The sequence below is a fragment of the Heloderma suspectum genome, chromosome Z, assembly GCF_057233095.1.
Source record: "Heloderma suspectum isolate Gila_16-S chromosome Z, 16-S_ref, whole genome shotgun sequence".
NCBI lineage: Eukaryota > Metazoa > Chordata > Lepidosauria > Squamata > Helodermatidae > Heloderma > Heloderma suspectum.
In genome coordinates, this window is record NC_139476.1 from 14,047,890 (window position 1) to 14,072,025 (window position 24,136).

General features: G+C 47.1%; 1 protein-coding gene across 2 annotated transcripts in view; it reads right to left on the reverse strand.

The window, feature by feature from the left end:
- Window positions 1-21,136, reverse strand: part of UPF1 (UPF1 RNA helicase and ATPase) — a 29,833-nt gene extending 8,697 nt beyond the window's left edge. For both annotated transcript variants that reach the window (XR_014786498.1, XM_084826075.1), the window contains exons 1-16: window positions 19,569-21,136; window positions 9,884-10,026; window positions 8,579-8,668; window positions 7,348-7,515; window positions 6,999-7,179; window positions 6,464-6,625; window positions 5,655-5,739; window positions 5,388-5,486; window positions 4,828-4,936; window positions 4,544-4,703; window positions 4,312-4,430; window positions 3,514-3,678; window positions 2,346-2,460; window positions 1,836-1,979; window positions 814-1,027; window positions 342-459 (exon numbers count right to left, since the gene is read on the reverse strand). Coding sequence is in view for 1 of the 2 variants with exons in the window: in XM_084826075.1 (XP_084682201.1) it covers window positions 342-459; window positions 814-1,027; window positions 1,836-1,979; window positions 2,346-2,460; window positions 3,514-3,678; window positions 4,312-4,430; window positions 4,544-4,703; window positions 4,828-4,936; window positions 5,388-5,486; window positions 5,655-5,739; window positions 6,464-6,625; window positions 6,999-7,179; window positions 7,348-7,515; window positions 8,579-8,668; window positions 9,884-10,026; window positions 19,569-19,811 (2,315 nt within the window). In the remaining variant the exon portion in view is untranslated. The remainder of the gene's footprint in view (window positions 1-341; window positions 460-813; window positions 1,028-1,835; window positions 1,980-2,345; window positions 2,461-3,513; window positions 3,679-4,311; window positions 4,431-4,543; window positions 4,704-4,827; window positions 4,937-5,387; window positions 5,487-5,654; window positions 5,740-6,463; window positions 6,626-6,998; window positions 7,180-7,347; window positions 7,516-8,578; window positions 8,669-9,883; window positions 10,027-19,568) is intronic.
- Window positions 21,137-24,136: the final 3,000 nt, after the last annotated feature.

Sequence of the window (24,136 nt, forward strand, 5' to 3'; positions counted from 1 at the left end):
GCACCATCTGGAATAGATTTCATCTGATTATACAATGTTTGGGACAAGAGGAGTTTAGTGGAAATAGCATGCCGCCAGCTGATGTACTTTGCTGACTGATCGTGTTCTCCCCCAACCATCTGTGCACCAGACTGCACCTCTCCCCTATGGGGCTGCAGAACTCTGGATTCTAACAGGCTAAAAAGTTCAGCCTCCTTTGCTTCTTTCAGCCACATCTTCTCATTTTTGGTGAACCCAACAGTATTCCTCTTTTTTTTTTAAACCTGGAGGACCCCCTCCACACACACCCTTTTCACAGGGATTCAGCTGGAGCCTCTCCTCTTTCCCACGTGATTTGTTACCTGTTCAAGTAAGAAGTGCCGGAGCTTGCAATTTCTTCTTGCCCTTGGGTCACGTAGAAAAACATGGGCTTGTCTGGCTGGGGCCACTGGAAGTCAAATCCCTTCTTCACACGGTCCGCTGCAGAGGGATACAGAACTCGTTTGTCAGCATCAGCGCCTTCTGCAGAGGCCTAGGCACTCTTCTGCAACTGGGCTCCCTCCAGACGTGTTGGACTGCAATGCCCATCATTCCCAGCCAGCATGGCTACTAGCTGGGAATCATGGGAGTTGAAGTTCAAGACATCTAGAGGGAGCCAGTTTGGGGCCTTCACGAGAGATAAGCTTTGTGCTAAACCTATTTTAGAGTGGAGGCTTCCAAAATCCACAGCCTTGCAATGTGAGTACCATTGCAAAAGATGTTACCGTGCTTCTCTGAAGCTACAAGGTCCACTCAGTTACCTGCACTCCCACCACTGCCACAAACACCCGTTACCTGCGGTGACGCCATTCTGGAGAGACCCCTCATAGAAGATGTTGGAAGGAAAAGCACTCAAGGCCGGATGCATGCGGTACTGCACTTGCAAACGGATGGGCCGGATCCCAAGTACCACCAGCCGCTCGAAGAGGGACTGAGACAGGCCTGCTTTGGCCGCCTTCTTACACATCACGACAGGGCCGAGCTGGCAGTGGTCACCCACGAGGATCAGCTAGGCAAGCAAAGATCAAAGTCAACAGGAGAAGCTCAGGTAAAGCCCTCGCTCCACCTCTAGAAGGCAGAGATGCTGAACATCAGAAGGCAATGGCTGCTGGTGGATTTAAATTGCTCTTGAGGTCAGCCAAAGTGCTGAGTTGGAAAGTTACTGCTACAGAAGAGCATCTCTCACAATCCCTCTCCCGCAACCTTCCTTCAACCTTGTAGAGAACAGAGGCAGAGCTGCTGCACAAATCATCGCAACTCTGGGATTATTTACTGTTTAAAAGCCTGTCTCTCACTGGCCCTGTTCATGCAGTTCTTACCCTTGCTTCCCAGTTCTCCCCTGGTAACACTGCCTGCTGCTCTTCTCCACAACCAACCAGTTTCTAGCACAGGCTGGTCCCCATCTCCTGTTTGCATTATTCTCACCTGTTTTTTTTTTTTTTTAAACCTTTCCCCCCTCTACATCCATCCTTCATATGCTTTCTCTTAGTTACTAGTTCTTCAGTACCCTAATCTTGGACCCCATCTTCAGCCCCAACACACACAGGATTTAAATGCAAAGCTTTGGGGGCAGGTCGCACTCCATTGTTTTTTACCCATGCAAGGCTGCAGTTGTTTGCCATCAATCTAAGACACCATGGGCTATGAATAATTGAAATTCTCTTCTCAAGGCCCAGAGAACAGACATTTCAGAAAACCACATACAAGCCCAAGCAGCTGGGCATATTAAGATGATAGAAAACAGTCAGAACTGCTGAAGAGCCTGTTGGCTCTTTAACCCGTTGGGTAGCTCCTTTTTTAAAGCAGCCCCATCCTACCTGCTTTGCCCCGAGGACAACTGGCACCATGCACTCCGGCTCAGTGGCCTGCGTGCTTTCATCAATCAAAATGGACCGGAACTGCATTTTCGCGAGCCTTGGATCACCGGCTCCCACACATGTGCAGCAAATGACGTCAGCATTCTGAGGGAGACCAAGCGGCAAAATTTGAGGAATTTTTGAGGAACTGAGATTTTCCTCAAAATTTGAGAAATTTTGAGGAAAATTTGAGGAACTGCCACACCCTCCCCAAAAGATATCAACAGAAGGCTGGAAAACCATGGGATAAGGTTCCCTTGTAATATCTGTTGGAACCACTGGGATTCTTCATGATGAAAGTGCATTTTGAGTTGCTCTTTTCCCATCACAGCACTGATGGTGAACAAGGTTGAGGCTCAGCCTCCTGTAGCATATGGATTTGGCCACAAGCAGCTTGTTTGGTCTGATCAGCTGCCAGCACCAGACCTGTGAGAGGTGAAGCCAGTATCAGCGTAAGAGGATTTTTTTTACCATCAGCAATTCCCGCTCAGCTGTCCGTTTCAGTGCCCGGTAGCGCTTTTCATCTGCAGACGACAGCTCCCCAGTCTCGTCCTTCAGCTGCTGCAGCTTTTGGAGCTCAGGCATACTGAGAAGCAAGCACACACACCCCCCACTGGTGATGCTAGAATGCTCCAGTTACCCCAAGGCCCTACAGGATGCCTGTTTAAAGACGCCATATCCTGCTTTTACATGTAACGATCAATGAAGACATCACAATTAAATTGAAGCAACAAGCAAAAATCGATTCATGTAGCAGCTGGCAGAAAATAAAGGCAGCACTTGGCAGTGATAGTAATATGAGCATCAGGAAATGAGGTTTTTTTAAGATCTGCCTGAAACTGATCTGCAGATAATAAAACAAGTCTGCTGTTTGCTAAAGAACTAAAGGCTCAGGAAAATAAAGAGATCTTAACCTCGGGCCTAAAGCTTAGCAAAACAGTCCTCTTCAAGGAGGTATCCCATCAACAGGATGCCATCTCTAAGAGGTCCCTTATAGCAGCCTCCCCCACCTGTCCAGATGTATTTGGTCTCCAATTCCCATCAGCCCCGGCTAGCCTGACCAGTGGCAAGTTGTATTCCAAAGTATCTGGAGGGCACCATGTTGGGGAAGGCTGCTCGAGAGAGACGATTAGCATGACTATTTGTGTAGTAACAACTGGATTTTTTAAATTATCTTTGCCTGCTAGGAGACTGATTTCAGCTCCAGTTTTAGTAGACTTTTCCAGTGGAAGTTTGGCTGGAGCAGCTGATGGAGGGACCCACCCGACATGGTCTTCCTAGAACTACCTTTCTTATCTAAGAAAGCTGGGAGGGCTTTACGTTTTGGAAGAACATGGGGAGGCAACAAACACAGATGTTGGCCACATTGTGGGCAAGACTGGCATCTGGTTGAGCAGCAGCAAAGTGAGGTCTAGAGGTCAAGGCCGATGTAGCTAGCAGAATAACAGCTAAAGGCCCTACTGGTGTCAGGAACCTATTGGGCAGATAGGAGGCAATTAAGCTCCAGAATCCAGGGGATGTGGAGAACAGGGAATGATATACTTAAAGAGGCAGAGTGCTAGAGAGGGAATGGTATACTTAAGAGGCAGAGTGCTAGAGAGAACATGTAACCACAGGCCCTTCTCAGGCTGCATCTTACCTGTCCATATTCCTGATCTGGTTGTGCAGTGCCAGGAAAGAGACAGGGGAGTCGATGGCCTCACGGCTCTTTGCACAGAGACGCACCACTTTCAGCCCCGTCTGATGTATCTTCTCCGTCAGCTGATCCACAGCTATGTTACTCGGGGCACAAACCAGTACAGGCCTTCAGAATACAGAGTAAAATGTGGAGCCAAATATTGATGAGGCGGTAATTAAAAACCAACAACCAAGCCCCACAAGGGCTTCCCCTTTCTCTTCACCGTGGCTCAGGGTTACAGCGGCATCAACTTTAAACCATGGTTCTAACGCTACTCAAGAGTTGGAAAGGACTACAAACACTTGTTAACGGCAGCACAGGCATATTCCATAAACATGATTAAAGCTGGTGGAGGGAATTTGTACTTCAGAAGAAATAGAATCCACGACCCTGTGGCCTGTTAACTGTGATTCAGTTTCCTGCTGTTTGATAATGAAAAATGTGACTTTGTGTTATTCTTTACTTGTGCTGGATGCTAGGAAACTTAGAGCTAATTTCGTTGCTCAGATCTGAAGCTTCTTTGGTTTTGTTATGACTTCTAGCTAAATAATCAAACTATACTACAACCATGGTTAAGCGCTTGGGATATTTCATCTGCGCCAGACTACGGGTTCCAGTGGCACCTTTAAGAAAAGTGCCATCTAAACAGAAAGTGCTCTATAAATGTAAGCTCAGTTATCCTGACAGTGATCTTCAGCCCTCGAAGCTCTACACATTTTTTGGTGAGGAAGATTCAGTGCTCTCCACTCTGGCTCTTACCCATTTCCTTGCCTAGCCAGATGGTACACAATGGTGGCTGATGTCACAGTCTTGCCTGTCCCAGGAGGGCCCTGGATTAGGCTCAAGGGGCGCTGCAAGACAGTCTTCACAGCATACACCTGAGAAAGCAAAGATTGTGAATTCGTACAGGCTGAGCACAGGTTACGAAATGGACACTTGACGCTCTCCCCGCTCTAACTCTTGCCTTTGTTGTGGGACAGGATAAGGTTACCTGAGAATGGTTGAGGTCAGGAAGTCCTTGTGCTGTGAAGCGCTTTGGCAGCTGACATTTGATAATGACATCCTCCACCTCGTGACCCAAAAGCTTGTGATAGATGTAGCCAGACACAGAGGTTTCATCCACCGCAAACGTTTTGAGGGCACTCTGCATTCTGAAAGGCAAAAATACAAATATAAACCACATCACCTTGTCTCTCTCCCTCCACCCCAACCCCAAAAACATTTTTCAGGGTACTTCACAACCCATAGCTGCCTTCTAGGTAAGACTTCACCCACCTGTCAAAGGAAGTCGACTTCCACACAAAGTCCACTTGGAAGTTATGGGTCACTTCCACAGGAGCGCCGACGCTGCTCCTCAGCTCGATCGCAATTTCATCACCATAATCTTCAAAACCGTGTTAAGTAGCAATTGTTCTAACAGCTGCACGTTTCTTTTCAGAGGCTGTCTGCATTCCCCACCTGTGTACCTTTTCTTGCAATGCAACTCTAGTGAGCAGATGTCATTGGAATGCCCACAACAGTTTCCACTGCTGAAGCTGATCCCATCTAGCCCTGTTAACTGCCTGGATGGGAGACCAGCCTGAGGAAGTTGCTCTGACCTCCTCAGAGGAAGAATGGGGGTGAAACATCCATAAACCAAGGCCTTTTACTTCTTTTGGGTGACAGGATCATAAGGGATGTTCTGAGATAGCACAGAGAAAGAGAAACCGGTGGTCTCCCATAGTTCTCCTTCAAATGCCTGAAGTTGGCACTTGAAGGACTCCACTTGCCGTTAAATCCACTGTACAGCTGAGGGGTCAAGCCCTCCTTGTTCTCCTCTGAAATTAAAAGGATACTATCAGGAACTTTAATAACGTGGCCAATTCCTTTCCACAGCGGGGCCAAGTCCCCTTTGTATCTCAGGCAGATCTCGTCTCCTTGCATCAGGCGCATATCTGAGGAGACAGCGAGAAGCTGTAAGTACTTCCAGAGCTGGTATTGAGTCCACCCATTACGAGCAGTGATACTGTGTAATCAGAATCTACCTCCACCCCCCCACCCCTTTTTAAGTAAGCCCCAACCAATCTTTTTGGTTTGTTGACCTTGTTAATTCTAGTTTTCACCTGAGTCAGTCTTTGGCAAGGTGAAGTAGGCGATCCTTTTCTTGTTCAAGCCCAGATCCCACCTCACAGTGATGTTGTCTTGGGTCTAAACATAATGGAACAGATCCTAACTTTACACATGGGCAAGGAGAGGCCAATACTTGATCTGGAGCCTTACTTCCTGTCTCCTTTGTCCCGGGTACTACACGGCTGGCTCACAGCTTGAACAATCACAGGAAGGGCTGCTAACACTCCCCGGTGATACTTCAGAGCTGAGTCTGGTTTAGCAGTTGCTGGAAGATCTAACCAAGAATTTCAAACGTCATGGGAGAACCATTGTTAAGGAAAAGAGGGTGGATCAATTTAGGATTCAGCAGAACTGCTCTTCCTCTCACCCTACTCATCACTCACAAAGAGGCTGAATTGATCGCTTGCAAAGGGATTGCTTGCTCACCCGATCTTCTGGGAGCCTGCTTCCTCTCTCCCGCTGCCCCAAAATAACTCTGCTGCAGTCGTTGGTTGTCTTGTGACTGAAGGCAAAGAAGGCTACTGGGAGGATACACCTTACACACAGGGAAAATAATTTCCCCTCCTTTGAGTAAGCCACTCACAGCCTTTAAGATAGGGCAGGACACAAATATAATAGCTAGTAAGAATACGCTCTCTCACTCACTACAAGGAACACAAGACATCCACTCTTTTCTGGCACAGAGCACTCTCCCCTGTGCAAAGAGAGAGCCTAACTCAAAGGAATACCCAGCAAACAATTCCTATTACCACCCGGCCAATCAATTTTGGAGCAGCTGCTTCTTCCCCATACTGCACCTTACCTGGGATTCCTTCAGCTTCTTGTCGTAGTCTGCCTCAAGCTTGACCAGAGGCCCAAAGATGTTTTGGTACTGATAAGCATCCTCGTATCTGAGGAGGACGTGCTGGGGCTCTTCATCAACACCAGGCTTCTCCAAGTCCTCCAGGGTGGCGGATGGGTTTTCCTGCAGTCACAGAAGAGAGCATTCTACAGTTCTCCTCTGCCACACTGCAACCTGCCTGACGTGAGCTAGCTTCATGGTGGGTCTTCCTAAATCATGGCGGGAGATGCAAGACGAGAGCACTTTGAACTCCCAGCAACTGAAAATCTTGTTCAGCCACATCTTCTGCAACACAGGTTTTGGATGTTCAAGCACATCATCGCAGCAATAAGGACCAGATACTTGATTTTAAAAAGCAAACTGAGATTCTCTGGAAGCTGCATTCTGTGCCCAGTACCACAATGTACATGCAGTTGTGCTTATGACATGCAGTTGTGCTTATGACTTGGTGACGCCTCCTTTCACTCTACCATCTGCCTCAATCTCTCATACACACCTTCCAGAGCTCTTCCAGCTTGTTAATTTGCTGAGCAGTGATCTGCCGTGCTCTCAGTTGTTCCTGCTCAGAAGGAATTTTGACCAGCCAGGAAAGGAAGCAGCGGTCTTGGATCAAAGGCTGCCACTGTGAGCTGTCCCAGTTGATATCTTTTAAGCTGCTCTGACTAGCACAAGGCTGCCTGCACAACCAAGATATTAGAGAAAATACTATATTAGACAAGTGGAAGAAGAGAGTCACCAAGCCTAATTTTTTAAAAAAGTTTTCATAATTCATTATGACTGTAGAAGACTAGAGACTGCCCTGCCAAGGCGCAGCAATTTGCTTCCAAAAAAGCAGTTCCTCTCACCTGCACAGCAAAACGACCACCGAGTCTGCCTTGGCTGGAATGAAGCCGAGGAGGAACACATTGCGACAGCCACAGTTGTAACACTCCAAGACCGTCTCACCCAGAGGGCCATCCTTGTGAAGAGTCACTTCCTTACATTTAGCTCTCACAAGATGGTTCACGATGTGGCTGACAAAACACAGAAAAAGCCACGCTGGGTTGAATTGCACAACCACAAGAGGGAGGCACCAAAGACCAGGAGGGGAGCACCAAACCCAGAAAGAATGCAAAAAGGGAAACACGTTCTCAATAGCATGAATAGTGAAAACGTAATACAGCCCAATGTGTTTCGCAACAAGCTCCTTCAGGGGCAACCCTGTGCATCCAAATGCCAAAAACAAGCTAAGCCAACTTAAAGAAATACTGTTTCTCTTGCACTCCATGACGGTGCATCTTTTGGGACCGGGTTACCTACAGCCCTATCAACTTGCCTGTTCTTTCATATCATGCTTGGAAGCCCTACTTGTGCGCCTACTGGTGTGAGCAATCTGGCTGGTGTGCACAAGGAAGGGGGCTTTTCAACAGTGGCCCCACATTAATGGAATTATATTCCAGTGGAGGTTTGTATAACATTGCAAGCCTTCAAACAGGCATTAAAGACCTATTTGTTCTGTATCACTTTTCTTGATATGAAAAGCTGCTATCATTTGATCTGGTGCTAGTTATTTTATCTGTATTGATGCTAATGTATTGAACCGGATGCTACTATTTAAAGTAACTGAGCTTGACTGCTGTTTTTATGTTGTGCCTTATATCGTAATTTGTGCCTTCGTGATGATTTTGTTTTATAAAATATTGGTATGTGATATGTATTCGATGGAAGCTGTCTTGTGAGAACTAGGCCCCAAGTGGTGGCTTATAAATCAATCTATTCAATTTTAAAAGTTGCTTGGTGTTAAGTCCTAACATGTTCAAGATTAAATCCTTACAGGACTTGGAAGGGACCATGACATAGTGGTAGACCATACGCATTGCACTGAATACACAGAAAAGGTCCCAGATCTGAACTCTGGCCTCCCCACTGAGAGGTGGCGAGAAGGGAAAGGCCTCTGGTTGAGATCTTGGACAGCTGCTACCAGTCAAAGCAGACAGAACTGGGCTGGAGAGACCAGTGATCCAGCTCAGTGTGAGGTGGCTTCCTATGTTCATAAGCTCAACAGAGGTGAACCACCCACTGTGGGTGCGATGTTACCTGCCAGATGTATTCCCACGTCCATTGCAGAACCACTTCTTGCTGGTGTTACAGTAGACCACACAAGCTGGGTCATGGATGCCACAGTAGCTAAGGACACAGAGAGATGGAGAGTTAGTTTTGCTTCAAAGGAGAGAGAAGCAAGCGGGCTTTCCCCTGGTCCTTTCCAACACAAGCTGATCAAACATGAAACTGCCACAGAAAAATGCTGTGCAGCTGCTTAGTGTTCTTAGTTTCTCTGCAATGCGAAGAGTTGGCATCAGTAGTTAAGCCCCAGTTCTCCTTTATGTTACCACAATGCAAGCTGTACTTTGACCACAGGAAGCGTATGCTGCCAGAGGGCCAAAGCCCTCTGCGCTGAACTAGAAAATGTTGCAGCATGTGAAGATGTTCAAGAAGTCAGGACACTTTCCCACAGATCCCCATACGTCCAGCTGTGCTATCTGGCAAAGAAGCCAAGAGCATGGCAGAATGTGGCATAACTGAGCAAATGCCGTGTATGTGTGAATAAAACAGACTTGCTTCTGTACTAGAGAAGCCTTAGGGATCCTCAGCAACACTCCCCCTTCCACCACCCCTCGCCATCTGAAAGGCCACCTAGCACCCACAAGCTGTTTTGTTGCCCAATCCTCTGAAGACAATGCTTTATGTGCCACACAGGTGTGGCTATTTGCAAGAAGCTTGATAGAGGCAAAGCAGGCAACTGCTGGGACCTCCTCTGACCACCATCAGCTCACCATCCCTAAGCCTGGGAAAGATGTTGTGTGCAGCTGCAATGCTGTCGATGCATCAACAGCTCTTAAAGGGCAGAGCTGACAGCTCTCAGGGTGACCTGCTGCTGCTTCTGGCTGGGGAAAGGGACACACATACAGCCAGAGAGGATTCAGAAGAGGGGCCCTCTTCCTGGTATACAGGGAGGTGAGTGTGGGTGGGGTGTTGAAGTGAAGGGAGTGGGAGTCAGCAATCTATCCTGACCAGCATGTCATGCTCAGGCTCTCTGGTCTGGTGCCTCATCCTAGATCACAAGGAGAACTTTCACCTTGAGTTAAGCGTTTGTCTCAGCCCAATCCAAGTTCTAAAACCTGCCATCAGCCAGACAGAGATCATGCCTGCAAACCCATCCTCCTCACCAAAGCTGTAGGTGAGGGTGCCAGGAGAGCCTGAGAAGGGAGTTGTTTGGCAGTGGCAGGAAGGGCAGCGGCAAAACAGACTAAAATGGATGTGACTCTGGGGCCATAGGGAGAGGCTCTGTAGTGAACTGGAGAGGATATTCAGCTCTTGCCACTGCAGGCCCCACCAGCTTACCTGCAGGCATGCACAGGCAGGTCCTTGGTGTAATAAGTGTCCTCCTCGTCTTCCTCAAAATTGAGCTCTGCAAGAAGCTGGCTGGTCTTAGGTATGTTATCGTCCACTGCCCCATTCTGGAGAATGCCGTCTGGCCCATTGACCTGGAGCAAAACAGGTTTTTCAGTCACGCAACTAAGATTCACAGAGGCAAGATCGAGGAGGGAAATGGCTCCAATGTCATGAGCAGACAGACGTGAACTCAGGCTGTTGAGTACATTTTGTCATTAACCAAAAGCAGCCAGCCGGAGTGGGGTGTGGGACCTCAGCAGACACAGCCCACCTGGCACCACTGCTGTGCAAGCCCCAGTCTTTCCAATGGTCTATCAGGATGGGCAGCCTTGCAAGTAAACTATTAGCACAAAAATGTTTTAGTAGGCTGCCTGGTTGGTCACCTGGAGATAATTCTTACACACCATGGGCAAGTGGCTATTTAACAAGCATGCACACAGAATCTTGAATTTTGATGAAAAAAAAACATGGCCCTTTTAGAAAGAAGCAGCGAAAAAAAACAAAAAAAATTTTAACAGGAGTTTCCCACCCACCCAATATGCTGTATTCCTTTTGGCTTTTATCACTGCCTCCCCACTTTCTTCCCTCCATACCCTTCCCTGTTATCTACATCCTTTCCTGCCACTAGTTTCAAATAATCTCTCCCCACCACCAGTCATCAGTTTCGTACTTGAGCAGTTTTCAGCCCTACCAGGAGCAGGTCCTTGATAAAGCTGTTGGTCTTAATTGCCAATTCAGGACCAAGCAACCCCCGAATACTTTGCAATACAACAGGGACAACACACAGCTATAAATTCTAAATTATTCCTGAGAAAATCATTTATCAGCAGCAGTACATCACAGATCACTCACATTCCTCAAAGCAGCCCCACGTGTCAAAACACAGACACTTCAAACAACTTTCCAAGCCTAACTTTATTGGAACAAGTTGCACAAGGTTCCTTCACTTCCCTTTGCTGTTCCTTAACTACCTGCAGCACAAGGCTAACTAGAGAATCTAGGCTGCCTAAGCAGCAATAAAAACACAGCAGCTTTAGAGACAAGCCCACACCTTTTGTACAACTGGAGCATTTTCACCTGCTAAACAAGCACAGCCACTTTTACAACCACTCAGCCTACACCCCTGCACAGCAAGTCATTTTTTAAGAGGGCCTAAGGAAGGGCTGAGAGACTGGCAACATTGACTCACTCCTCCACAAGCTAAGATACAAGCAGAGAGCTCTTCCACACACAGCCCTCCCCAGTATGAAGAGCAACGGAGGCTTGGGAGGGGGCCTTCATTTAGGCTGCACCTTAGCTGCTCATTTCTTCCAAAGTTTGCAGGGCCTGAGCAGAGGAACAACACACTTCAGCTGCTCACAAGGTGAGGGTTTTGCTTTGCTTAACAATGCAAGAGGGGGGTGTCAAGAGAGCCCTTTCCGGGGCCAATTGCTAGAAATCACCACAAAAATGCAATTCACTTGAATAATTGCTTTAAATCAAAAACAAGAACTCTTGTGGCAGACTAACAAATTTATTATGCCATAAGCTTTGGTGGACTACAGTCCACCTCATTTGAAGCATGAAGTGTTGTTCTGACTTACAGGTATAGAGACAGATTTTTAGGGAGGGGAATGTAAACAGTGAGCTCAGAGGGAAATCAATGCAGGAAGTACACACAGTAACAATGAAGTTATTAACTGTAGCCATTCAAAAACAGCTGTTGGGTGATAACACAGACATCCTGAAAAAGCAAGGGCCAGTGTGGTGTAGTGGTGAGAGTGTTGGACTGGGAGCTGGGAGATCCGGGTTCTAGTCCCCACTTGGCGACTTTGGGCCCGTCAGACTCTCAGCCCAACCCACCTCACAGGGTTGTCGTCATGAGGATAAAATGGAGAGGAAGATTATGTAAGCTGCCTTGGGTTCCTTGCAAGAGGAAAAAAAGTGGGATATAAATGCAATAAATAAATAAATAAAGTAGCCATGCTGACCTTTTTTATGGCCAAAATTCATATTAGTGCAATACCTTTATTAGGCAAACCAAAAGATCACAAAACATGTGCAAGCTTTTGAGATCTGCAGATCTCTTCATCAGGCAAGGCATTACAAAAAGGAGGTATTATAAAAAGTGTATGTATGTGTGTGTGGGGGGAGAACAGGAGAAGGAAAAGACCCTGATTTAAAATAGATATCCTGGGGCTGGTGAACTAATTAATACACGTAATGTGCTAGGAAACCTTTGTCTCTATTCACGTCACAGAAGATAAAGTGTTGAGCTCTTGATAAATTGCAGCCTCAGAAAAATACTGACACCATAATTAAAGAGGCCAACAAACAAAGTTCTGTCATCACGATGAACAAGTTAAGACTATGTACAGAGGCTGAGGAAACTCACCAATGCGGCCTTTTATAGGCCCCTATCCAGAAGGAACTATACAACTTGATTAAGTAATTTGCTACAGATGTGGAGGACCAGATCTCCACAAACACACCTCAGGACCTTGATCAGGCATCTTCTATCTGTTATGGAAAATACACAACCAGGCAACCAGAAAACGTAAAGTCATAGATTGCCTAAGCATCAATAAGAACACAGGAGCTTTTGAGGTAAACCCATTCTATGACCTGGTTCGGATGTCACAGCAGCAAATTGTGGGTTATTTAACCAATTATTTGCAGGGCTGTGCAGTACGGGTGAGCAGCTTCCCATTTCTGTAAGCAACCTTTGATCGGCCTGATTAGAAGTTGTGAGAGTGACGTGTGAACCTGGACCCATGGCTTGTTGTTGGGTTAACCACTGGACTGTTTAGCCATTAAACAACTCATCAGTCTGGATTCACACATTATGCTCACACCCTCCAATTGGGGGTTCACAGAAACTGGAAGTGGCTCGCACACAGTGTGCATCCCAGCAAATCATGTGTTAATTAACCAATGATCTGCCACCATGACATGCAAGCTGGCCCATTGTTTCAGGCATCACTACTATCTCAGTTGGGTGTCTGGTTATACAGACTTCATTCTCAGACCATATGCCACCAATCCTCCAAGTTCAATACAGGATACCCATGTCTTCCTGAGGAAACTACAATACATTGACAGTCTCTCAGAGAACACCATTCTAGCTACCATGGATGCTGGGGCCCTTTACACCAACATCGCCCACAAAGATGGACCAAAAGCCATCAGTAATATCATCCTTATAGTGTTACAGCATATCTAGCCACCAAACTCTGCCACTTTATACTTACCCACAATTACCTCAGCTTTGGGGAGAACATGCATCTCTAGATGCAGGAATGATAACATTTCCTGCACCTGAGAAGTCTATGAAAACTTATGCCATAATATTGTTTAAGTCTTTAAAGTGTCACAAGACTTTGTTGTTTTTGCTGCAGAAGACTGACATGGCTATGCCTCTGGAAATTGCTTTATTTAAATCAAGTATCCCATTTTGAAATGCATGTAATTCCTGACAGGTATGCCTACTAATTGGAATAACAATTAAAAAAATATTGGTCTGCAACTTAACAGAGCTTTCATAACACTGAGGATAATCCAAAGCCCTTGGCCATGCAGCCCACATGCCCTTTCAACAGCAGACAGACTTCTGTCTTAGAGACATGAGACAGGTTTCTGTTTCACTATCTCTGTACACAGGCAATGATACTAAGCAAGATCACTTACGGAAGGCTACGCACTCTCATTTGGAACTAAGCTCCACTGAACTACATGGAATTCTCTTCTGGGTAAAGATGCACAGGTTTGAATTGAAACGAGTCTCCAGAACTAGCCAGAAACAAGAGATTACTCCTATAAAGGCATCATAGCATTTCTCCACAAGATAGACACACAAGTCAGTGGATGATCCTGGTGAGATACAGACCTGGTTCACATGTAACAACAACCCATGGCTTAAACAATTTATGCATGAGCAGGAGAGAGTGACTACCTCCTGCATGCCCACCACATCCACTTTTACTCAACAACTAACACTCAGCTCCATCGTAGGATGTGGAGTGTGACATCCAAACCCAGATAGATAGCTTGCTTAGGGGCTAAACAACCCAGCGGTTAACCCATGGTTAACCAATCTATGGAGGAGCTAAGTGTGGGTTGCTGAGTAAAAGCAGAAGTGGCTGGTGCACTGCAGGTAGTACCCCCACGCTCTCCTGCTTGGTCCCGACAGCTCCTGGGCTGTCATTATGGGCGAACTGGCCCACAGGATGCCACCTCTTGGATTCTAGGATCTGTAATGACTTCCTAGTCCCTGGGTCCAGCAGAAAACCCACAATAATATAACACAATGGATTACTTATTGACCGAGGTTGAATGTAAAAGCAGCCACTCATGGGTTAATTAACCTATGATTTGATGTGGTGCAAGCCACTTCCAATTTCAATATGCAGCTTCCTATTAGCCTGATCACAGGTTGCTCCATGACATGTGACCCTGGACACTTTGGGTTGTTTGTGGGTTAAAGAACCCAAAATTAACCTGAGAACTAAGTAGCCCCCGATTTGCCATCATTATGTGGAAACTGGCACACTGTATCATTTACGGTGCTTAACCTCAGAAGTCAGATTCCTCCCCTCCCACCCCAGGTTTTCTTTTATACAGAAAAGCAGTCTTTAATTCAGGATCTTGACAGATCATCATGATTCTGTTTTGAGAGAATGTAAGTGGAACTTTTAGTTTGTTCATTTGTACCATATCCAAGTTTCTTTTTATATCATTTTAAAAGGCACACTTACTTATAATTGAATTGTTTTTAAAAAATTAAAATCCATTTTTGAACACACACAACTGATTTCTATCCATCCCTAGACCTTCACTCCTATCTCTGCCTAGAAGAAAGGGGCTGAGGTGAATATTAGTGTGCGAGAGGAGTGGGACCTTGCCAGGGCTGGAATTACAGAGCCTACCCTCAGCCCAGCCCATCCACTGCTTTTAGAAAGCTATGGAGGAGGGGGAAAAACTAGTTTAAATTGGTGGGAGGTGGGATGGGGCTTGTGGATTTCATTCCCTACCATTTTTCCCATTTCTGGAGCACTGGACCATGAGATCAGGGTCTATGCTTGTGGCTTGATGGAATGAAACCTTTGGGTGCTAGATCTGGGTCTCCCCTCCAGTCCCCGTACTGATCCCCAGCCTATATGGAGGAAATGTGAATACATATCAGTAGGAAACGGACTTGCGTGTCTTTAATTGTCTTGCCAATTGGAGCCAGCAGTAATGACCTCCTGCTTGGCCTTGCTCATTCTAAATTAACCAACGGGTCACATTAAGAAGGAAAACTCGTAAGTACTCCCACACACAGGTCCGTAGGTATTCTCAGATACACATACAGTCTCTCTTGAATCCAGCAGTGATTGAAGCATTGGATCTGGGAGACCAATGTTCAAATCCCGACTCACCCATGAAGCTCACTTTGGGCCAGTCGATATTTCTTAGCCTAACCTATCTCATAGGGTAGTTGAGAAAGTAAAAGTGTGTGTGTGTGTGTGTGTGTGTGTGGACACAACCATGCATATCACACTGAGGGGAAGTGTGCTATATCCTTGTATAAAAACACAGCCTTGACCTCAGTTTTGATGGGAGGAGAGGGGTTTTTTTTTAATGTGATGTTATAGTTTTTCACCCTGCAACATCCTGACTGAGTTGGAGCCTTAACGGTCCCCGGAAGAAAAGACCACGCAAAACATTCTTGAGAATGCAAGGTATATAGCAGACTGCCTATACCCATGTTTAATGCCTTGGTTAATATGAAGAGGTCTAACACGTGATTATATTAAACATCCATGAATTAAAACACCAAAAGGTTTATTAAAAAAACCTCCCTAAAAAACAGAACCAAAGAGACATCAGCACACCCAAGAAGTGAAGCACTGAGCAGCAGGGAAGAGGGAATCAAGTTCAGCAGCTGCTCAAGTACACGCTGAAGTTATTTCCTCCCAAATTATGGAGTTGGACTTTGTTCACCTCACTATAAATCCAAGATGTGCTGTCCAACAATAGGTTCTTCAACATGAGCAGTGTGTGTGTGTGTGTGTGTGGGGGGGGGGTTCTTGGAGGGGGTCAAAAAAGTCGACAAGATCTGCCATCATCTCAACACCATCTCTTGAACAGACAAGTCTGGCTAGAAGAAGAGCATCATGTAGGGGCTTGCTCAAAAAAACTTCTTTGCCTGAAGAGGCGGGGTTTTTTGGCTGGGCTTCCCACTCTCATTTCTTTTGAGGCAATATATAGCATCTGCACACATAACTACAAGAAATGCCAGGGTGATCATTTATTATGTTTAACTCTTTCAAAAGAGATGATTGGCTTCTGATCAGCTACAAGCCCTTTGTTTTTTTTTAAGAGGCAAGACTTAACATTTTGGATGAGAGAAAAAAAGTTTCATCTACTAAGGTTGGGGGCTTGGTAGAGTTTTATTTGTGCAACAGCTAGCACTGAAGACAACAGACAGAAGTACTATCCTTTTGCTGGGAAAGCTCAGCATCAATATGTTCATAAGCCATAACCTGACCATTTTTAAAAACACTCACACAGAAAAGGCTTTACAAAAACATGGATCAAATATGCAGGCCGCAACCAAAATGCTCATTTTTCATTAGGGCTTAGTCTCCTCCTTTCAAAAAGCAAAGGAAAAAGGCCACTGCTAGACTGAAAAATCACCAACCAAGTTCCAGTTCACTGATGCAATGAATATGGACTTGAGCACGCTCCGGGAGAGAGCGCAGGACAGGAAGGCCTGGCGTGCTATGGTCCATGGGGTCACAAAGAGTTGGACGCGACTGAATGACTGAACAACAACGAAGTTCCAGTTAAAGGAGGTCAAGTAGAGCAAACACAGGTCAAGAGAAATGTTGACTGACCAGGTTACTGACAGCCAAGGCAATAGAACCTCTTTACGTCCAGATCCAGTCATTATCCTGTGGACTAGATATTGTAAGACAGCGATGGGTAACTTGCTCAGGCTTAGCAATGGGGGACCCAACAGTTTAAAATTTATGTCTGAATAAGACCCAACACAAATGGCAATAGGGCTACGTATTATTTACTCTCTCACACACACACTCAATTGAGCACTTTTTAAGGTGGTCTATTAGGGGAAACTGAGCATTATGGTTTTTTGTTGGTGCATTAATTAAAACTACATCATGTTTTACTCTTATGTTATGTCACTACTCATATGGGAATGTTTTGTAGCACTAGCAACCAACTGCTGGGGAAGATAAGAGGTGGATGGGTACAAGCATGCAGTACTTCCTGAATCGACGTGGCCAAGAGAAAACTGCAACAGCTGTGGTCTATTTTCATAAAGTACAAGGTTAACACACAGTTTGCAGCATGCAAGCGACCAATTCTTAAAAGAGTTGCAAAGTTATCACAGTGCACCTGTGAAAATTCAGACACGTACAGAGAGATGTTTTATCCTTTAAAGAAGCATTTCCAAAGAAGATGCAAGAAGCTTCAAGCACTGCCTGTCATCACTTGTCCAGCATGAGGTGATGAAACTTCCCACAAGGCCGAGGAACAGAGGGCTCCACTGCTAGGTAGAGCAAATCCAGAGAACAGAGTGGAAAGCTACTCTTGGGGTTGGACGTGATAGTCTTATAGGCCTCTTCCGACCCTACTATTCTATGGTTCTAAATAGTCTGGGCACTTGCTTGGGGTAAGATGTATTCATTATGTGTACACACACCTTGCCCCGCAGTTTATGCCACACCTAGTTACTCAGAGGTAAAACTACTGCTGTTGATGCTGCTCTATCCACACCAGAACCGTTTCAGTATTTATTTATTTCATTGCTATGCTGCCCAATAGCCAAACTTCTCTGGCTGGTTCACAAAATAAAGCCCTTACATGATTTGATAAGAAACCCTGTCCTTGGTTGAGGAGGGATGAGTCTTCCCTTAATTCACAGAATACTTTTATACATTACATCACATTACAGTGCCCCCATCCTCATAAATATTTCTTGGTCTCCTCTCTACAAGGCTACTTTAACCACAAAAGGTTGTTATATTCACACAAAATTTGTTCCTTTTCGCCCCAGTTTCTACAGACACAAATAATCTCCTGTTTAGTACACTACTTTGAGTGTTATTCACAATTACATTCCCCTCTTGTAAAAAATCATGTGCCCAGTCTCCTATGGCAAGTAAGAGTTATCTTCTGATGATCTGGCATGGAAACTTTTGGAAAACAGGAGAGAGCTGGATCTCTGTTTCAGACCTCACAAAATGACAATCAGTGCAAACCTATGCATGACTACTCGAAATAAGTTCACAGGTATGAGTGCACAGGATTGTAGCCTAAAAGTTATGTCTAGAAGGGGCAAGCTAGTAACAGTGAGGACTAGTGACTTCGGGGAGGGGGTAGTTGTAAGACTGTTACACTTCTCCAATGGTTCCTAGCTAATATACATGTGCGCACACACAAATCAATATCCTTTCAACTCCTCCTCCAAAGGCACAAAAAGGTACACAGTGGCCCAATCCAGCTAACATTAGTTGTGACTACTTTCCACTGAAAACTCACTATACCCTTGTATGTACACCCACAGCATGTGTAATATCCACACATATTTACAAGTGCAAGTACGCTATAATGTCTACTCCAGCCTTCCCCAACCTGGTGCCCTCCAGATGCGTTGGACTGCAACTCCCAGAATTCCCCAGCCAGTGTGGTCATAACACACACACATTGTACAGAGATGGACACATCTATATACAAATGTGCCTACATGTGAAAGCTCATACCATAATAAACATGTTAACACTTTGTTGGTTTTACTGAAACAGCCCAACACACCTACTGCTCTGGAAAGGGCTTCTAACCACAAACAGTTCTACTCAGAGATTTAGACAGATGCACAGGAGATGCATATGACACATATCATATACATCCCTCTCTCCCCGATGCACGGTATATACCTATAAAGAAATACATACATATAAAGAAATGCATACATATAAAGACATACACAAAAGTATACACAATCCGCCAATATTCTTTTTACCTCCTGTCTAGAAAAGGCTACTTTTCGCCACAGAAGCCTACATGCACACTACATGACATGCATGCTTGTGTGTGTGTGCATATGTATGTATGTGTGTGTGTGTGTATGTATGTGTATACACACACACACACAGAGCGAGAGCGCACGCGCAAGGGAGAGAATGTGTGTGTATAGTGTACATATATCACACACGCAAGCAAGCGTGTCATGGATCTGCGTGCATGTAGCCTTTTGTGGGGAAAGGATGTCTTTCCTAGACTGGAAGGAAAAGGAATATTGGGCGACTGTGCGTGCACGTGTATACGGCCTATGCCTCCTCTCTCTCTCGATATGCTGTGTGTGTACATAATGCACGGGGGGGGGGCATCTGCCTATATCCACGTGCCGACACAGCTGCCCAATACTCCGTTTCTAAACACGCGCACAGACAGCTCTCTACACAAAGGTACGCGGGGGGGGGTTACACGTACCCCCCATGCCCCCAACACACACACACGCGCGCGCCGAGGCGTTATTTCCTCCTCCTCCTCCTCGCCCGCCTTCTTCCGCTTCCCTTTAACGCGGCAGGCCCGACCTGCCTCCCCTCCCCGCCCCGCCCCGTCCTCTTTCTCCCCGCGCCGGCCTCACCTGGGCGTCGAGCTGCCCCGCCGCGACGACGGAGGGCGGCCCCCCGGGCCCTCCTCCGCCAGGGGCTCCCGCGTTGCCCGGCGCGCCGGCGCCCCCCCCGGGCGGCGTCTGGGTCTGGCTGGGCAAGGTGAAGTCGGTGAACTCGAACTCGGAGCCCTGCGTGTCGGCGCCCAGCAGCTCGGCCTCCTCCGTGTCCAGGAAGGTGAGCGTCTGGGAGCTGGGCCCGTACGCCTCCACGCTCATGATGGCGGCGGCTGAGGCGGCGGCCGCGCTTCCAGGTCTTCCGCGGCTCCCCTCACGGCGAGGCTCGCGGCGGCGGCGGGCGGCGGCGGCCCCCTCACAGCGAGCGCCTCCGGGCTTGTGCGCCTGCGCGGAACTCGAGGCCGCAACCGTCGACCGGGCCGGACGCCGCCGCGGAGCAGCCAATGAGCGGGCGGCCTAACGTTCGCCCGAGTGGCGCGAGCCGGGCCAGCGAGCGAGGGACGGAGGAGGGGGCTGAAAGGCAGAGGCAAGGAGAAGAATAGTTTTCACTGCGCACGCGTGCAAGCGCGCGAGCGTCGGCCGCGTGTGCGCGCGCCGCCTCAGCCGCCAACAGCGCCCGACTCCCCCCTCCCTCGCGCCGCCCCTTTTTCTGAGTCGAGCCCGGCAGCGAGGAGATGAGAGCGTCCCTGAGGAGAAAGGATGGAAAAGGTGTGTGTGGGTGGGGGGGGGAGGCGGTCCTTATAAGTCCGCCCCTACACGAAGACTGACAGCGAGAGAGAGAGGGATTATCCAACCGGATTCTCATTCTGAGAGGAGGTGGGGGAAAGAGGGAGGAAAGGACCAATCAAGGTGGAGCTCGTGGGAAACGAGGAAGGAGTGGTGAGGGAGGAGGATCAGCCCCGCGCAAGAGGAAGGCGGGAGGCGACGCGACGCTGCTGACTAGCCAATCAGGATGCGGACGCTATAGAAGCGCGCGCGAAACGCTCCCGGAAAGCCAATGAGGAGGTCGGAGGCTTCATGGCCAACTCAAGGCCCGCCCTCCTCCTTTCCTTCCCCCCCCCCACGACGGAGGCGTGCCGCACACGTCAAACACCCTGGCGCTGAGGACGCTACACGGCCTGGGCGGGAGATGACAAGGCACGACACGTAGTACGTAACGTAAAGCACGTACAAGGAGCGTGAGGGAGAGAGGGTGTGGCAGTAGTGCGCATGCGCGAGTCGAATCCGGAATTTGAACGCCTCCGTGTAGGCCACTCCCCTTCTCCGAGGCAGGAGGGCGGGGAAAAGCCACTAGCTGAACTGTGATTGGCCAAAATGCTTTATGGGGTAATTTAATGCGCGTTTACGTGTCCGCACCAGACTGTTCCGCTGCAGGGGAACGTGGCTGTTTTTTGATGGGTTGGTATGTTAGTGAAGCATTTTAATACATTATTATTAATGAACAATGTTAATGAAATCATTTGATGCATTATTATTCATCTTATTAAGAGCAAATCAATAACAGTGAAATAGTTAAGGAAATTAATAAACTGCTAATACCTTATAAATAAAATCAATGACATGGGTTGATTTTGACCAATTAAAATCAATGTAACAAAATTTACAGTGCGCAAATTAATAGAGTCCAGCATTCTGTTCACACGGTGGCCAACCAGCTGTTGACCAGGAACCTACGAGCAGGGCATGAGTGCTACAGCACCCTCCCACCCATGTTCCCCAGCAACTGGCGCACATAGGCTCACTGCCTCTGGTACTGGAGATAGCACATCGCCATCAGGACTAGTAGCCATGGATAGCCTTCTCCTCCAGGAATGTGTCCAATGCCCTTTTAAAGCCTTCCAGATTGGTGGCCATCAGCACATCCTGTGGTAGCAAATTCCACAGTTTAACTCTGTGCGGTGTGAAGACATCCTTCCTTTGATCTGTCCTGAATCTCCCACTGTTCAGCTTCATGGGAGGACCCCACTGGGTTCTAGTATTATGAGACAGGGAGAAAAATGTCTCCCTATCCATATTCTGCATACCATGCATTATTTTGTACACCTCTCTCATATCTCCCCTGACCCTCCTTTTTTCCAAGCTATACAATCCCAGCTGTTGTAACCTTCCCTCACAGGGGAGTTGCTCCAGCCCCTGGATCATTTTAGTTGCCCTTTTCTGCACTTACATAAATAGCCATCTTACAGCAATGTGTCGAACCTCCTTTGAAAGCCATCTAAGGTACTGGCGATCACCACATCAAGATAACCCAGATTCTATCAAACCTGGCATAGGCATGTGTTTAAATCCCACCCAAATACCTGCCTGCGGCTCATAGTTATGGGTGGGGCCCTGAGCTCATTGGTAGGTACATCCTGAGGTGAAGAGTTAGTGGCCCCTCTAAAGGCCACTTACAGAATTTGCAGCTGTAGCAAAATCTGAATCCAAGACTTTCCAGCTCACAGCTGTGCACTAATCTCTATTATTCCTTATGTAGCAGCACAGTACTGAAGAACATAAAGCAAGTCTGTGCCTCACTTGATGTACAGTCTAAATTTCAATGAAGAAAGGCAGATAGAAGTTCAGTGGGACAAATTTCCTGGTGTGTTAAGGATAACAGGACCATTGAATCCATCTGCATAGCATTGAAAGAATCTGCCTGTTTTCCCTCCTTGCCCCTAAGCATGAGTTGCCTCTGGGACTCGAGAGCAAAAAGGAAGCACAAGCTGGCTTCTGCCATAAGCCAGGGGATATAGGAAGATGGGGTGATGTCACCCTCTGCCCCCCCCCCCCAGGAATGACATCAAGCCAAGAGGGAAGCCAATGTGGCCCCATCCATTGGCTAGAGAAGGATCAACTGCAAGGAGCTTTCCTTACCATCCCTGCCAGAAAGAGAATTTAGCTCCACTGGTCTGTAGCCCTGGGACTGCAGAAAGCAGGGGAAAGAACCCTACGGGCCATCCATCAGCCAAAGGAACAAGAGGCACCAGTTGCTATTCAGTGTGAGAACGCCAGCAAGGGAAAGCCAGACTAGCTATTAATAAATGCCCACTTATGGCTTGCCACTTTTATTTTTCTGGTCTTGGAAAAACTCATCTCCTCCTCTCTAGCTTTGCCCTCCACTCCACTCCCCTTCCCTTCCCTTTTTAGTTTGTAAGCCTGATGACAGGGCCTGTCTCTCTTTTTGATGGATGGGAGACAATAGCAGTCTGAAATAGCAGCGGGATAAAAATACAGCGCATGAATAAATAAATGTGATGGCCTCCTTAAACCGGGGCATGGTGCCACCTTGTTCCCATCCTTCAAAAATTACCTTTTTCACAGAGCCTTCAACATACACCCCTCATCCTTATTCCCAACTGTAACCAAGCTTTAAGTAAGCGTACTGGCATTGGCTTCCATTCTTCTCACTCTCTACCTTGATTTTTCCCACCCTCTCTGCCTCCATTGTTTCCCTACACTATTTTAGATTGTAAGCACATGGGGACCAGGGACCTATTATTGGTAGCAATGTTAAGATTGGTATGAACCTGGTTTTTAGCCATCCTACAGTGGTTATCACTGAATGCTGCAGTTGTAAATGACCACTGCATTTAGTCTGCGTATGTTTCGGGAGCAATCCTATCCGGATGCCCATAGCTTCCGAACTCGGAGGCTGACAGGTATTTGATGCGGAGTGGGAGGAGTGCAGAGGCGATAATCGCCCCTGAGCTTCTCCCGCTCTGCATTGTTGCTAGATGGGTATTTTTGCCCGTCTAGCTAGGGCTCTGTGGAAGGGGAGGAAAACAAGCTGGGAGAGCTCATATTCCTGCTTCCCCAGTCTCCTCCCCACCCACAGAACCCTTTCCGTTCTCTCCAAAGCTGCTTTTGCGAGCTCAGAGAGGGAGCCAGCACGGTTCTCTCCATGCAGGCGGGGAAGAGGAGGGGAGCTCAGACTCCTGGGTCCAAGGTTGGAGCGCTGATTCCAACCTCAGATCCAGGAATCCAAACTATTCAGTGCCCCCCCCCCCCGATGCTGTCTAGGGGAGATAGGACTGCTCTATTAAGCTTTCATTTATGATGTTATAGGATATATTTTCTGCATTTTCATGTGACACCTGTTTCCAGTTTTTCCCCTTCTATATCTGTGTGTACGTGTATATGTGTGTTTGCACGTACATACACACTACCACCAGCTGAGGATAACACTCCATGCATTTGGTGAAGTGGACGCAACAGAACAGCAACAGCTCCCCCTCTAGAGATATAATTTTTATCGTCATCAAAACATTTGTTTGCTGTTCTTCAGTCATGGTGGTGTGTAGAACACCTTTCAAGTGCCATCAATACAGTAACACAGGTAACAGCACATTGCAGCAAACAGTTAATGCAATCAGCATAAAATAAGCACAGGTCTAAAAAGTCTGGACAAATAAAAAGTATTTGCCTGGTGCCAGAAATAAAAGAAAAAGAGTGTCATGCAAACATCTGCAGAGTGAGTTCCGTGGGTGGTGCCACCACTGAAAAGGCCCTGTGTGCTATCACCATTTGCCTTGCTTCAGTGGGTGTGGGGAAAACATGGAACAGAGTCTCTTTGGCTGATTGTTGTGGCTGGGCAGGTTCGTGCA